Source organism: Alosa alosa, chromosome 6, assembly GCF_017589495.1.
Source record: "Alosa alosa isolate M-15738 ecotype Scorff River chromosome 6, AALO_Geno_1.1, whole genome shotgun sequence".
Classification (NCBI taxonomy): Eukaryota; Metazoa; Chordata; class Actinopteri; order Clupeiformes; family Clupeidae; genus Alosa; species Alosa alosa.
In genome coordinates, this window is record NC_063194.1 from 15,116,145 (window position 1) to 15,132,151 (window position 16,007).

Here is a 16,007-nt window from a genome sequence, read left to right on the forward strand (position 1 = left end):
TTGCTGCATTCAACTGATCAGATATGTTCTCAAGCTCTGTCTGTTCTTTTTCCAGCTGGTTTGATTTGTCATGTTTCTTCTTTAGTACCAAAACTTTAGACCATTTTTCATCATATTTATGATGGAGTGCCACTAGCTCGTCAGATGTGCAGCTGTCCATCAGGATACTGGTCCATTTCAAAAAATACATTCTACTATGGAGTGGGAATGAGTCCATGGCCCCCAAAAACAACTTCATGAGGTTACTGCTGCCAGCCTTTCGCTGTCTGGAACGCAAATCTCTCATATCCTTGTCTATCAGAATTTTTTGTACTTCCAAGTTTTGTCCACGTAGGCGAAAAAGGTCTTTTTTTTTCTGGCACCATTCATGCCACAATTTTCCTTGGCACGGCAGAAATGCTTCCTTAACTCTTGATTTGTTTCCCTCCAGCAAATCCTTTATCTGCAGTGCAATCTCTTTTCCCTTTTTGCAATCTTCATCATCTTCATCCACTTTGATTCCAGGTTGCTGTGCCAGATTTTCAAGCTTAAAGTTTGTGAGAGACAAACTATCACCGATTGCCTTTTTCAGTTCTTGAACTATATCTGACTGATTTCTGTCTCTTAGTCCTATTTTGAATTTCCCTTTGCACAATTCCTTTAACAGGGAGTCGTCCTCAGTAAAAAGACAAATTAGAGGTGTTTGGGAGCTAAAGAGGTCTTTCACAATTGCCTTCCTTGGGTCATTCTCACACAGGTTGGGTAAGAAAGCCACATTAACTGAAGCCATTTCTGATAAAATTGTTTGCTGCATTTTAGAGGCCTCCCCATCACCATGGAGATTACAGATGGCAACACATTCAGGAAAGTGATCAGTGTCCTTACCAGATGGACAGTACCAGGCAATCTCTACCACACCGTCCATCAGCATACGGGTCCTGCTACTGCCTGGGCAGTGCTTGTGGAAGAATGTGTTGTGTCGCTCATTGATGAGGCTGTTTATAAGCTGGGACTTGGATGTGGACACGTGTCCAAGCCTGAAGACAGAAACCATTGGTGTTTCAACTCCATACATAGGTTCTTTATGGATGCTTACTTTGCCTGAAGCATCAGTGGACTTCCAGCTTTTCCAGACTTCGCGGAATGCCCACAGAGGAAATTCAATCTCTGAGGTTGAAGGATTTGGCACCAGCAGAGGCAAAGCATACTGACACATTGAGAGTTTGGTCAGCAGGTACTGCCTGAGGAATGGGTCAGCAGAGTGAAACAGTGCCATCTGAATGTCCATAGGATGAATCTGAGATTGCTTTTCTACTATTTCATTTGCCATATCTTTTTTGTTAAAGAGAGTAGCAAAAATGACCTCCCTATCTTCATTGTCTCTACATTCAACATTTGTTTGACTCAATTCATTATCTTCTTCTTTGATGGGAATATACCTAGCCCTGTAGTCTGTCATCAACAGTCTATTAAGATAAGCGTGTGCTATTTCTCCCTCTATCTTTGGGCCCTGTGGCTGACGTGAACGTGCATCAATTTTAAGTATATCTGAAGTCAACAGTTTGCCATGTCTGTCTGTGAGGTTCAACCTTTTAAACAGTTCTTTTAATTCCACTTCAGTGTTTGCTCTTCTGGGCTCTTCTTTTTTCTTGGATTGGTCCTCAGCTGTTTCCCAACCATGCTCTTCTTCCTGGAACATCAGTTATTCATCAGCTCTCAAAATGTTGTATTTGCCATTACACAAACCAGCTTGTCCCTAGCAAGTATTTTAGTAAGGGGAACTGAAAATATTATGTTTAATACACACTCACAACTATATATACCATAATCCATAATACTACATCTGTAAAGAGAAGGAAAATACCTCTATGACACTGTGACAGCACAGTTATTTCCAGGTAGCTTGGAAACTTTAAACTTGAAGTTTATTGTATAGGCTATTATACAGTGTAATGTAATGAAAAATTCCTCAGTCTCTGAAGAATCTTTCTGGTCAACATCTTCAGCAGGATGATCTAAAACAAAACAATATCAATTCCAAACTAAACACCCGAAGGTAATGGGGTAGCAAGTCCTCATGGAACTGGACTATTTTTGGCCAAGTCAAAAACAAACATGGCAAAGTTTCAGCTGCATGGCCTTTATCAGAGCATCTGTGTGTGTTACCTTAGTTTGGAATCTTATGAAATGTAGGTCTAGCACCACAAACAAAAACTTCCAGAAATGTAATGAAACTTCCAGAATGGAGAGAAAGCTGGTGGAATCCAAAGTGTTTGGGCCCTTCAAGCAGTCCCTCCAGGAATTCGCGATGTTGCGATTGCAACAATTAACGCAAATTCAGCAAATCCTCGTGAATTCTGGGCGACCTCGCAATTTTGTCCAAACACTGCAACTTTTTCGCAAATTTGACCTATCATCATGGTTTCCCCCGTGAAATTTCACCTACCACAACAGCCCCTCATGCAGAATATTGAGTCAGATGCCACACTCACTTCTGCAGACACCAGAGACTGCCCTATAACTTGTTCACTCCTCTGCAGTTTTGATGACAATAAATAGAAGGCTAACGTTAATGATCTGCTTTACTTGCATCTGTCATCTCAACCTAGTGTTGCTAACCTGCCTAAGCTATGAAAGTAAGTAAATTAAGGCCTACTTGGTTTACTGACATTTGAGTAGGCTACAATATGCAACCCATTGGCAAACGTTTACACCTGGAGATGTCCTTTTAGCTCGTGTCATGTTTGCTAGCTTGTGGGCTCAGTTTGTGTAGTGCAGTGCTACCAAAATCATAGAAATATATAACATTGTAAGACATTTACCTCTTCTATGATCCAAGAATGATTTTATTTTTTAACATTTATTTTAACTAATGACATAGAAAACATCCCGAATTCTATCCACATATCGTAATGCACTATGCAAAAAGTGATTTCCAGTCGTAGCCGAACACAGAGAGATGCAAGCGTTCCAATCCACTTAGATATGTTATTACGCTACTCTCACGTCCTTAAAGTGGCAGGCAGTCAATTAGACTTACACACCACCAATGTAATAAAAAGAAAAGTGTAGTCTAATAGTTTAAATCAATATGAAATTACTACATACTTAGTTGGCTATTAGTAATTATGCAAGTCACAGAATATGAATTATTAAAAAGATATGAACTTAATATGAATTACAACACATATGAATGTTTTGAAACATATGACATTATGCCATCTCTTTAGGGGGCTGTCTTTTTTGGACAGTTCTACAAAAGGTTATACTGCTTTGTGAATTACCCCAGTCAAAGTATTTACACAAATAAAGTAGGCCTATTTTGATTTTCTGTAACCCTTACTATTTACCTTTACTTATCCTTTTTAATAATCATCAAGATGATCCATGTAATTTTGGTCTTACTAACCTTAATTACCCTCAATAAAATAATAATAATAAAAAAAAAATCGCAACTATTTTTGCAATTTTCACTTCCTCTCGCAATTTCTTCACAACAAACAGCTAAAAACACTGCAACTTCCATCGCAATTTTTTAGAAAAGTTGTCGCGAAATCAGGCATTTTAGATCGCAACAATCTCAAAAAATCCTCGCGAAATCCTGTAGGGACTGTTCAAGTGCCTGGACAAATATTACCGAAACCTACTATCTAACCATCAAAATTAATATTGCTGTTATAATTATATTCTATTAATGTTGAGCGTATCCATACAGGCAACAGATGTAAAGTAACCATTTTAATGGTAAAAGTTAATTAGCATAGCCTCGGCCTGCACCAACCAGAGAAGGAACAAACATTACATACCTGTTTTACTGGATCCAGAACATGGATCTGTTTCTGTGTTTTTCTCAAAACCACCATTGTTTGCATTTGGCTGAGATGTCTTTTTAATTTTTTGACTCTTTGTTTTTTCCTCATTGTCTCTGCAATCATCCTCCTTAAAAAGAGATGCAAAGTTGGATGAATATGCAAACACAAGCACTTCAGATCACTTTGACCAATCACAAGAAAAGCACCTTAGGAGATAAAAAAACACACACAAATGAGAGTTAAGATTTTAGTACTAGGTTAACCTACAACTCCACAGTCATATAACCACATCAAGTAATTTGCGGGCAGCTTGTATTTTTTACAAGGCTCTTTTAAGAAGTATACAGTTTCGCAAACTCTCAGTTTTTGCAGACTCTACCTCAGTCTCTGTAGAAATGTTCAGGTCAACATCTTCTGCAGGGCCATCTATTTAAAACAGAACAATATCTTTGAAATATCACCAGAGCTTGATCTGTTCTCAATCGTTAAACTTCATAATGTTTAAAGATGGACAGACATGATATGACACTTGCCTGAGTCTTCATTATTTGAAATTGTTTGCCTTTTTTCCAGCTGTTCAGAATAGCTCTCTGCAGTGTAGTGAGTTTTATTTTCATAAATCATGAGTTCTATCTTTTTCAAAAGCAAGCTCATTTCCATTTCATTGTTTAAGGTCTTGTTGGAAGTGAAATACCTCCCACCACTCTTCTCAATCAGTTGCTCAAGAATAGTGTTTCCTTTCAGGTCATCTACAATTGAGTCACAGTCCTCTTCATTTTCATAGGTGAAAACAATGATCAAAAAGTGTAGAGAGGAAGGTCCAAACACTCTTTGAAGCCACTCCACCGCCATCTTGTCTCCATCAGTAAGCCGGTGTGGTGGTAAAATGTAAAGGAAGACATGGATTCCATCTTCACCTAGAGTCTGACCCATGTAGTTATCCATTGACTGCTGACAATAGTTCACTTCATGCAGCCCAATCATGTTAATCACAGTGACATCACGCCCTGCGATCTTGCTTTCTGTTGGAGTAAGTTGTGTTAAACCAGGACGTCCTCTAAAGTCTGATAAAAGGCTCCCACATCCAACCTTCACAGCAGCAGTGCTTCCAAACAGTGCCAAGCTGAAAGAATGGCTCTGATCTGCAAGAAACAGAGAATATTTTTACTGGCATACAAACTAAGTCATGCTTTTGAGGCAAATTGTGATTTTTTATTTTGTTAAAAACAAATCAAACCAAGAAATACCTGTTTTACTGGGCCAAGAACCTGTCATCTTTGACTTTCCCTCATTTTCTCTGCTGGCACCATCCTGAAAAAGGGATGTAAGGTTGTGTGAATGTAAAGTCATAGAGATCTTGTCTATATCTTATCATTTCATTTCTCTACGCCAGGGGTGCCCAAAAATACTTCTGTCTGTCTGCATACCGTAGTAGCATTGACTTGTAATTATTTAGCCTATTTAATTGCTTAAAAAGTGATTTACTTTGACCTAGTGAAGCTGCCCCCAAAGGTTATGTTATATGCTATTTAGTAAATATATATCATGATCTGACTAAAAACTGCATCATTTTTGTTTTTAAAAGTGTGATGGAAAAAAAACCTCACTCTACATTCACATTAACTACAGAGAGGCAACTCCTGAAACTCGCTGCTGAATGAAATGAGTTTTTAGATTTAATAGTGCTTATTCCTTGCTAACATTTACAAAATATAAGGGCACAGACCCTGACTAAATATTGCAATGCATGCTGGGAACCAAATAAAGCTAAATAACGATGACAGACTCTTCAGACTCCATTGATGATGATATACTACTATAATACTCAACCCTCAGCTGCCTCCTCCTCCATCCATCCTTACTGCAGATACCCTCGCCTCATTTTTTACAAACAAAGTGGCGGCAATCAGCAGTCAATTCTCTACATGCCCACTCAACGCATCTGACTCAGATACCGCACTCCTACAACCTCTAGGGACTGCTGGAACATCTTTTTCAGCATTCACGCCTCTCTCCAAGAGTGAAGTGTCCAGACTCCTGACATGCAGCCGTCCTACCACATGCTCACTGGACCCTATACCTACGAGCCTACTTCAGTCCATCAGCCCGACCATCGCTCCAGCTATCACACATGTGATCAATGCCTCGCTAACCTCCGGCACATTTCCAACAGCGTTCAAAATGGCCCGGTAGCACCGTTATTTAAGAAAGCTTCTCTCAACCCTGCTCAAGTCGAGAACTACCGCCCTGTCTCACTACTGCCTTTCCTATCCAAAGGCATTGAACGAGCAGTCTCCAAACAGGTCTCTGACTTCCTTTCACAGAACAACCTTCTGGATCCAAATCAGTCTGGGTTCAAAAGCGGCCACTCTACCGGCTTGGCTCTGCTGTCTGTAACAGAAGCCTTAAAAGAAGCCAGGGCGACCGCTCGGTCATCAGTACTCATTCTGCTTGACTTATCGGCTGCCTTTGACACGGTTAATCACCGTATCCTTCTCTCTATACTCGCTGACATGGGAATCTCCGGTTCTGCTCTCTCCTGGTTTGAATCCTACCTCACAGGACGCTCGTTTAGCATTATCATGGCTTGGTCAGCTATCCGCACCTCACCATCTCACCACAGGGGTCCCCAGGGCTCAGTGCTGGGCCCCCTCCTCTTTGCTATCTACACCACCTCCTTGGGACAGATTATCCGTTAAGCACGGCTTCTCATACCACTGCTATGCAGGACGACACACAGCTCTATCTGTCCTTTCCACCTGGCGACCCCTGGTTTCAGCACGGATCTCGGATTGCCTTTCAGACATAGCTACATGGATGAAGGCACACCACCTCCAGCTGAACCTCTCAAAGACTGAACTGCTGGTCATCCCAGCTAAACCTACCATACACCACGACATCAACATCAAATTTGACTCCCTGTCTGTTTCACCCGACCAGGACTACAAGAAATCTAGGAGTTGTTCTTGACAACCAACTAAACTTCTCAGATCATGTTGCCTCAGTAAGCCCGGTCATGCCGTTTTGCACTCTACAACATACGGGAAAATCAGGACTTACTTCACTCAAGATGCTACCCAACTTCTGGTTCAGGCAATAGTCATCTCACACTTCGACTACTGCAATGCCCTCCCCTGACAGGTCTCCCAGCCTGCGCAATGAAACCACTTCAGATGATCCAGAACGCAGCTGGGCTGGCCTGGTCTACAACCAACCCAAAAGGGCACATGTTACCCCGCTGCTCATCCAGCTACACTGGCTACCTATGGCGGCCCGCATCAAATTCAAGGCTCTAACGCTTGCCTACAAAGTAGTCTCGGTTCTGCTCCCCACCTACTTGAATGCCCTCATACAGACTTACACTACCTCCAGACCGCTCGCCCCTCTGAGCGGCGTCCACGCTCTAGCTCTACCACCGCAGCCAAGCCAATCCAAACTTTTCTCATCTGTTGTTCCTCGTTGGTGGAACACACTGCCAGTTCCTACAAGGGCAGGGACATCCTTTTCCACTTTCAAAAAACTCCTGAAGACCCAGCTCTTTAGAGAACATCTACTCTCATAGCAACACTTACAACAAGTCTTACTGATCCTAGCACTCACCAGCCGTTTTAAACTGACAAGTAACTGTTAAAAACAGCACTCACCGAAGCACTTATTCTTACTGTACTCTAATGTTTTTTTAAACTGTCCTAAAATTGTGAGAATTGTTCTAAAACTTACTGTTTACCATGTTGTTAGTCGCTTTGGTTAAAAAGCATCAGCCAAATGTAATGTAATGTAATGTAATGTAATGTAATATAAAAAATATACAGAAATTCATTCTTAATAGATCCTTTAGGGACTGTTCCCTAAATGTTATTTTATAGTTTGACAAAAATAACCATTAGCTACTTGAGAAAATGTTCTAGGAACGTTGATTAAAGGGTACAAAAATGTAACCTTAATATAACCTTCAGAGAACGTTCTCTAAAGGTCTGCTGAAGCTGAACCTATGACACAAACAACTTTAAGAGAACATTCTAGGAACATTTACTGAAGGTTGCACAAGGTTTCAGAGCTAGTGAGCGGAGCAGATGGAATGCTGTTGGAGCGCGGAGCGCTTTTTAATTTAGAGGCCGGAGCGGCCGCTCTGTTCCGCTCCAATTTCGCTCACACCACGAGTCTGAGGCATGCCCAAATCCACCCAGAATTCTTCCTTCCTAATAAAACCAAGACGGTTAAATTTCAAAGATATTGGCCATAGTAAGTTCGTTGATGGGGATGGAGTTTGCTAAATATTTTAGAAAGGAAACTGATAAGTCATACAAGTGTACTATTCCTACAAAACACCTAGATACTAATGTAGAGCAAGAACAACCATGTGCTGACAGTGTTTCAGTGAGTAAATATTCATTTTGGAATTAGTACAGTATGCTGTGTTTGGAAAATAGGCTCCTGCTGGATTTTCATGTGAAAATTTATTTTATTTTTTTTGCATATTTTGCTAGTCTAGTCTAAGGAACAAGTTTTTTTTGTCTTCAAATTTTCACGATCCATCTTTAGTGTTTTTAAAATAAGCGATTATATCAAAGTCCTTTTAGGCAAGTCCCTCCACTCGGCGAACATATTGTAATACCCTGGAAATCCAGAGTTCTCGCGAGAGCACAATGGAATTGTCTCTGCGAGACACTCTGGCAAAGAGCAATGATGCACGTTACTTTTTCCCCTTGCATTCCAGGGAACCAGCTAAACTGATGAAGACAGCACACATTGGTCGTAGTGTTATCCGATTGCATCGAAGTCCGAAATCATTCAGAGTAAACATGGTCTAGTGTTATCCAATTGCGTGCAGTGAGATTTTTAAATGCATGCTTGTTGCGCCCCTCGAGTTGGGCCATTACATTGCTCTTTGCCAGACCCTTAATCTTTCTAGATTATCAGGGTCTGGATTTTCCAGGCTAATATTGTAATGCTTTTTGGGCACTTATCGGGCATCTTTTTCGGCAGAAATGTTTGTGCACAAGGCTTCACGACACCTTGCTCCAGCGGCGAGATCACAACACATGATTGGCACAAGGTCTTCACAACACACCACATGATTGGCTCAATGTATTCACATGTCAACGTTTTTTTCAGAAGGGGTGGGATATGTGTAGACAACTGCAAACTAACCCCAAATTTGCAAATTAGCAAGTCATCTAGTGACTTTTGCAGCTGCCTTAGCTACTTTCCATTTGAAATAGTTGGCAACACTGAGCTCCAGAGCAAAGATGCCAACATGGCCGACAGCACTCACTGAAACAGCCAAGGTGGAGATACTATGAAGACATTAAAAACAACCGACAATCAAAAAATCCAGTGGAAACTAGATGGCAGAAGTGTGTAGGCCAATCGGCCCACCATTTTTTTCGACTTCGCCACCTACAGATGTTTGACAGGTAAAATATTTCGAAACGCCATGTTATTTCCCATAGACATTCGATGCCCTGAAGTTGGGTGGACAAGGCTGTTTCGGAGGCGGGACTTATTTTCGATTTTCGAAAATCGAACCTGGGACAACAACTCACCTGCTTTAGCCACTACACCATTTATCACTGTGCTGATAAGAGTCTGTGAAGATTATAATACTAGTCTATCAAAAAGCAAGGCAATACTCAAATTAACATAAATAGCAAGAATGAGCCAAGTAGGGGAGTTAGTCTCTTAATGAAAATTAAGCTACAGGATAGATCAATCATTGAGTCACAAGATAAATATCCACTTCGTAATTTTTGTTTAGGCGGTTGTGATTTTTGGTTAGGCGCTCCGGACACCAACTGGAACTACCAAGGAACGACCAGGGGCAGTTCAAACGACCAAACGTTGCGTCCTTGTTTGCGATTGAGAGTTCGAACTACCTTTTCTAGAAACACCAAATCCAAGAACGACGGAGCGAACTACCAAGGTTGCGACGCAGGTTAGCAAACAACGCTTTCTAGAAACGAGCCCCAGCTCCGCTCACTAGCTCTGCAGCGAACCATAGGGAACATCCCTTGAACGTTACTTGTTTGGGTTGCTTCACTCCCTCAACGTCAACGTCATCCGCAGAATATCCAGATTTACACATAGGTCTGAAAGCAGCTAATAATTGTAGGATTATCATTGCATTTTGCCTCAGTTGTCTTTGATTACACAGTTAATTTAAATATTTTTCTATCATAGTCTAGAAATTAGGCTTGACATCCTATAGTCTCCCAAGTTATTAAGTGCATGTGTATAGGGAGCTTCCTCAGGTAGGCTAGATGGTCCAAACACTGGCATAGGCATATCAAACATGTACTTGTACTATTACAGTATTTATTTGCATTTAATACTGTATATATACATATAAATGTTTGATGAAAACAAGAGGTAAAGCCAGGGGTGGGCAAACTGCGGCCCGCCAAGCATTTCATTTGGTTATCAGGCTGCACGCTATTTTTTTCCTGCGATAGAGACGACGTTGGCTTTACTGCAAACTGCTTTTCACTCTCCTTAGAGAACGTTTACAATGTCAATGTCAAAACATCATGTTAAATAGAGATATCATCATGTTAAACTAAGTTAACTCGAGTGAGTCTGCACTCACGAGAGGGAGAGAGAGAGAGAGCCGCAGGTTCCAGCTGGCTTGTCATTGTTGATAATTGATATCTCCTTCTTATAAGAAACAGTAGCCTAGTTCCCACTACTGACCATTTAAAAACTGTGAGAGGGCCCAGCCGTATAGGTACAGCACTAGCCATAGCGGAGCAGGCAGAAGATAATTGAGAAATAAACGTGAATTAAAGTGATTGTCTTAAAGCGACTGCACAATTTATACATTTGTTAAACCTCATCTCATTTAGACAATTATTTTCTCGTATTTGAAACGTGGTTTACAAATGCCCAGAGCCGTTGATTGGGCGCTACGAATGTCTATCAAATGCGTCTGTACATAGCTCATAACGGCTTTGGCGTGTCGTCATCGTCTTGCTGCCCTCCCTCCGTTCTGTGATTGGTTCCTTCGTTGAGGTGAAAATGAAGTCCATAGAATCCAGGCTGCCTAGCAGCGTGAATAAAATCGCGCACGTAAAGTAGCATGGGAAAACCCAGGCTAAAAATTAGCAGTATTTTTAAGCAATTAATATTTTAAAAGAAATACTTTTCATACTAAATTATAGGCTATAAAAAAAATGGGTTTTTTTTATGTGTGTGTCGTTGGGGGTGGAGGGTGGGGGGTTGTTGTGCAGCCCGCCGGCAAATTTTCAAAACCCAATGTGGCCCTTGAGCCAAAAAGTTTGCCCACCCCTGGCAGTGTTTCCCGGAGAATTAAATTCCATTTGTGGTGGTTGGTTTGCAGAATTAACTTGAATGCAACAGTTTTTAACAAATTAGCACAGCGTGGTTATGATGCTAACCAGATTTAAGCACAATTTAGTACAACCTGGAAAATCATTGTGTAGTGGTCAATGTTGGTATTGTGGTGGGCCGCCACAAATAAGTCAATGTATGGGAAACACTGCCTGGGTTAAGGATAGGGTTTATGTGTCATGACAGTGTCATCTCACTCTTATGTCGATACTGTCAAGTAAAGTGTTACCAAACATTGTGACTTACGGTGTCTTTGGGCAATGGTGATATCTGCGCTGGCTCTTCAGGCTGTGGGTCTATAGATGATGAAAAACCATCATCACAGTCCACCTCCATTTTGTCAGCATCTGAGAGGTGGCATGCCTGACTCTCCTCGTTCATCCCATTTTGCCCACCTATACTTTCAGCAGGGCTGGTCATCTTTGAAGCCATAGCTAGCAACTTATCTTCATCCTCACTGATATTCGACACTTCACGGCCCTTAAGATGTAGGTGATGGAATGGTAAATTAATCATGAATATCTTTTTTGTATCTCTATGACTATGATAAAATATGCTTCAAAATGATGCTTGGATAGTTTTGTGTCCCACAGTCCCTTTCTTACAGTTACAGAGAGAAAGCATGAGAGCAGCCACCCCACCCACCCTCAAACCTGAGTTACCAAACCTGCAGCTTGACTGTAACTCCAAAAAGCCAGGATCATTGGTATGGCAGTCAGAGCGCATACTCATTTGTAGTGACAGTACTCCATCACAGAGATACTTTATTTATCCAGAGGGAAATTTAGAGTAATCACTCAGGTACACTTTTATCATGTCAACATTATCTGAAATTATTACAGACTACATTCCTAGTCGTATTTAGTATGACCACTTCTAGAATGAATGTAAATTTATCTCATTTTTGTGGGTGTAGTTTCTGTACACTGACTGGGAGTGAAGTTACCGGTCATCAATATGAGGATACATGCTTGTGCTAAATTTAACCATTTTGAGAAATTTACATAAACAATAATGCTTTCATTGTAAAACTGTAGTTGCCATTAATGCACAGTGATTTGAAAAATATGCTTTTGGACGTGGGAAGAATTAATGGCAAGAATATGTTTTTTGCTTAACTGAAAACATTGTGACTTACGGTGTCATTTGGCAATGATGATATCTGCACTGGCTCTTCAGGCTGTGGGTCTATAGTTGATGGAAAACCATCATCACAGTCCACCTCCATTTTGTCAGCATCTGAGAGCCAGCATGCCTCACTCTCCTCGTTCCTTCCATTTTGCCCTCCTATACTTTCAGCAGGGCTGGTCATCTTTGAAGCCATAGCTAGCAAATTATCTTCATCCTCTTTCGACACTTCATAGTCCTTAAGATGTAGATGATGGAATGGTAAAATTTGTCATAAATCAGTTTTTATATTGATGTTAATTATATTATGTTTATAAAAAGGCAAGAATTAAGAACCCTGACAGTTCTCTGACGGACACAGTGTACATCTTACAAACCCAGAATTTCTTTATTTATTTTTGTTTTCATTTTTGGCACACCCTGCTGGCTGTCTAGTGGTTTTGGTTTCTGTTCTGTGTCTGTCCTTACCCAGGTGCCCTGCCAATTGACCTGTGATGTGGTACACCTGGACTGCTGCTATACCATACCTGCCAACACTCCTATTTTTCCCGGGTTTCTCCCGTATTTCAAGGTCCTCTCCCGGCGCCCTCCCGTTTTGTTATTTCTCCCGGGAAACTCCCGGAATTTGCATGACCATCAAACGTAATGTTAAAATCACAGATCCATTCATTTTTTCTGTTAGTCTGACATTTCCACGGTTGCCAAGTTGTGTATGAAATACACCCTACACATAGCCTACACAATGACTTTCAATTTCAACCCTTTTGTCATAAAACCTGGCAACCCAAAACCCAAATAAGGAAGCGGGTGCACACTGCGCAGCCACTAAGTCTCGTAAGCAAGCGGGCTAGTTGAATAGCCTAGTTTGTCAAATTGTTAGTAGAAATGTTGTGATTAACACATCACATTATAACTGCTATTGAGTGTTGTTGATACACAATAGGCAAATTGTGAAAAAAAAGGGTAAGGCTATTTGCACCCCTGGTACAATTAGCAGTGTATGCTATTCATACCCTGGTGCAATTAGAAGTGAATTCTATTCATACCCCGGTGCACACAGTCTGGTACAAATATCAGTGTATGCTATTTGCACCCCTGTACATTTACTCTGGCATATTGTTCACACAATGTAATAAAATAAAACATTTTTTTGTTGTTACGTCACACAGGGTGTGAATAGCTCAGCTGTATAATAGACACTCTGAATAAGGTATGCTGTTTGCATCAATGCATAGTTAGAAGTTGCTATTCGTACCCTGGTGTATATAGTAATGTATGCTATTTACACCTTGGTGCTATTTACACCTTGGTGCATTGATTGTTGCAATCAAGACTTCCGTTTGAGAACCGATTTCTTGTTCAAATTGCGCGCCTTCTCTCCAGAGACGTTGGTGCACGTGCGCACTCACTCTGCCGAAATGCATCATGCGGGAATCAAACCCCGGACTCCCACGTACTAAACCGTGTCTGTGACCACTGCATTATCTACTTCCACAACTAGAGAGGTGTTTGCAGGTAAACGTATAGTTTACAGGCCTGAGTGTCATATTCACAAAATTTCTGTTAACTAACAAACTGACGGTTGTATGTGTTCACTGAACGAAGATTATGAAAATAAAACACAACTTTTCAATCTAAAACTTAATATGAACAGATATTAGTGCTGAAACCTTTCGGAATTCTTCACTTTCTGCTGACGAAAAAACGAATGTCCGCCATGTTTTTTGTGCACGTGAGCAACGTCTTTTTGTTGTTACAGTATGTTACAGGGTGTGAATAGCTCAGCTGTGTGGCCAAGGCTATTCGTACCAGAGGTGTAAATAGACACTCCGGAAAAAAATCTCCCGTTTTAAATGTTGGCAGGTATGTGCTATACAGTTCATAGCTTTCCGGTTCTGAGGAGGAGAGCAGAGGAGCTTTTTGTGACCGACAACCACGATGCCGCTTTTCCCCCACGCTTTTCAGCTTCAGCCTTTTGGGCCCTTTTGAACATTTTGATCTTCAATAAACCCCATTCAGTAGATCTTCAATAAACCCCTACCTCAAGTTTACCTTTGCCGTGTTAATATGTTGCAATCTTATTTTGAGATCCATAGCATACATTTGGGGGCTCATCTGGGATACTCCTGATTAGCTAACCTGTCATGAGTACTTTGGAATTTGGTTTTTGTAAATGGACAACTGATTTTTGTGTGTGTGCAGAATGGCAAGGTAAGTGATAAATACTGATTTGGTGGAGTTTCCTTGAGAAGTCGCGCTACTCATTTTTTTCAGGCAATATCTGGAGGGGGTTAGAGAGTCATACATGCTCCTTGTAAACGTTTTGAACATTGTGGTTGCCAAAGTGTGAAAAGCACACTTTGTTTTGTCTTAATTTTACATCCACAGCTGTGCTAAAAAACTATGCCTTTTACCCAAAAGTCTTGCCTAGTTTGAATCCCTTCCATAGTATGGTAGATACACTCACTAGCAAGCATTGAGTGCCCAACTTCAAAGGAACAGGTCAATTTTAATTATGAAAGTAATTTTCGCAGTGAGCCTGGCGAAGCCTATTTACAATTTTTGCCTTATAATTCCGCCATTATCTTGTGAGGAGTCATACAAAACTGGATTATGCACTGCTCATAATGTGTGGAGAAAATAGAAATTCAGCGTGCCGAATAAACACACCCCTTTCTCAAAATATGTTTGGACATATTGGCATATGTCAAATTACTACTCTTGCTATTGCATTCTTAGGACAATCAAGTATTAAAAATGAAGTTGTAGAACAAAAAATTGCGAAAAAACACAATAAAAAAAGGTCCTTACAACCGCAGGCGCAGCTAAATGAATACCAAGGCAGCTCTGAGATACGCTATCAGGGCTATGTGCAGGCAACCGAGGTGAAGTTGGTTTGATATTCGGATATTCAAAAAAAATAAATATGCGGCCGGTTTCACCCCGTGTTTGCAGACAGTGTACAAACAGATGGCCCGTCTACTTGCTCCCAGCCGACCTACTTAGGGACCGTCTATAAAGTACCTTCTGAATTACCTTCATAGTCTTTTTTTGGTAATTCAGAAGGTACGGTCCCTAAGTAGGTTGGCTGGGAGCAAGTAGACGGGCCATCTGTTTGTACACTGTCTGCAAACACTATGTGAAACCGGCCGCATTAAAACAAAATTGAATATCTATCGAATATCAAACTAACTTCACCTCGGTGTGCAGACATAGGCCTATAGCCTACATAAAGTTCAGTGAAACCAGCCTGTGTCAACAAACTGTTCAAAATAATTTGCAAAACAATGTTCGTGTAACCGGAAATTTATTTATAGGCTAGCTAATACTGTGTTAAACCTTGCTCTCTTTCCACATGAACTTTGTTGGAAACACCAACGTTTTGTCATTTAACAGAACATGAACAGAAATGATTTTACTTGCAAGTGGCAATCCTCTTACCTTGTTTTCGAATGTTGAGAGTAGATGGGCAGATCCCTTTTATAGTCCACCCAGATGGATTCCTGTAAATCACATGATCTCTCCCTTACAAAAAAAATAACTGCACTACTGTAAGTGTCAAAACTAGTTTTGTAACATTTTGGACATGAAAATATTATTGTACTGCACTGTACGAACGGCAGTATAACTACAGTATTTTTTTGTAAGGGCTGACCTGATCATATTACTTTTCATAAATAAATATTTATTTCAATGGGTGAGTTAGGTTACTGAAATTCGCAGTCAATTCTGTTTCATTGG

At 40.7% G+C, this 16,007-nt stretch overlaps 1 protein-coding gene across 1 annotated transcript; it reads right to left on the minus strand.

The window, feature by feature from the left end:
- Positions 1-1,550: 1,550 nt before the first annotated feature.
- Positions 1,551-15,785, minus strand: LOC125296323. Its single transcript, XM_048246187.1, has 8 exons — positions 15,708-15,785; positions 12,277-12,504; positions 11,385-11,618; positions 5,039-5,102; positions 4,325-4,933; positions 4,171-4,217; positions 3,786-3,918; positions 1,551-1,669 (listed from the first exon to the last, which is right to left on the minus strand). The coding sequence occupies exons 2-8, from the start codon at positions 12,460-12,462 to the stop codon at positions 1,641-1,643; spliced, it is 1,302 nt and encodes a 433-aa protein (XP_048102144.1). The 5' UTR covers positions 12,463-12,504; positions 15,708-15,785; the 3' UTR covers positions 1,551-1,640.
- Positions 15,786-16,007: the final 222 nt, after the last annotated feature.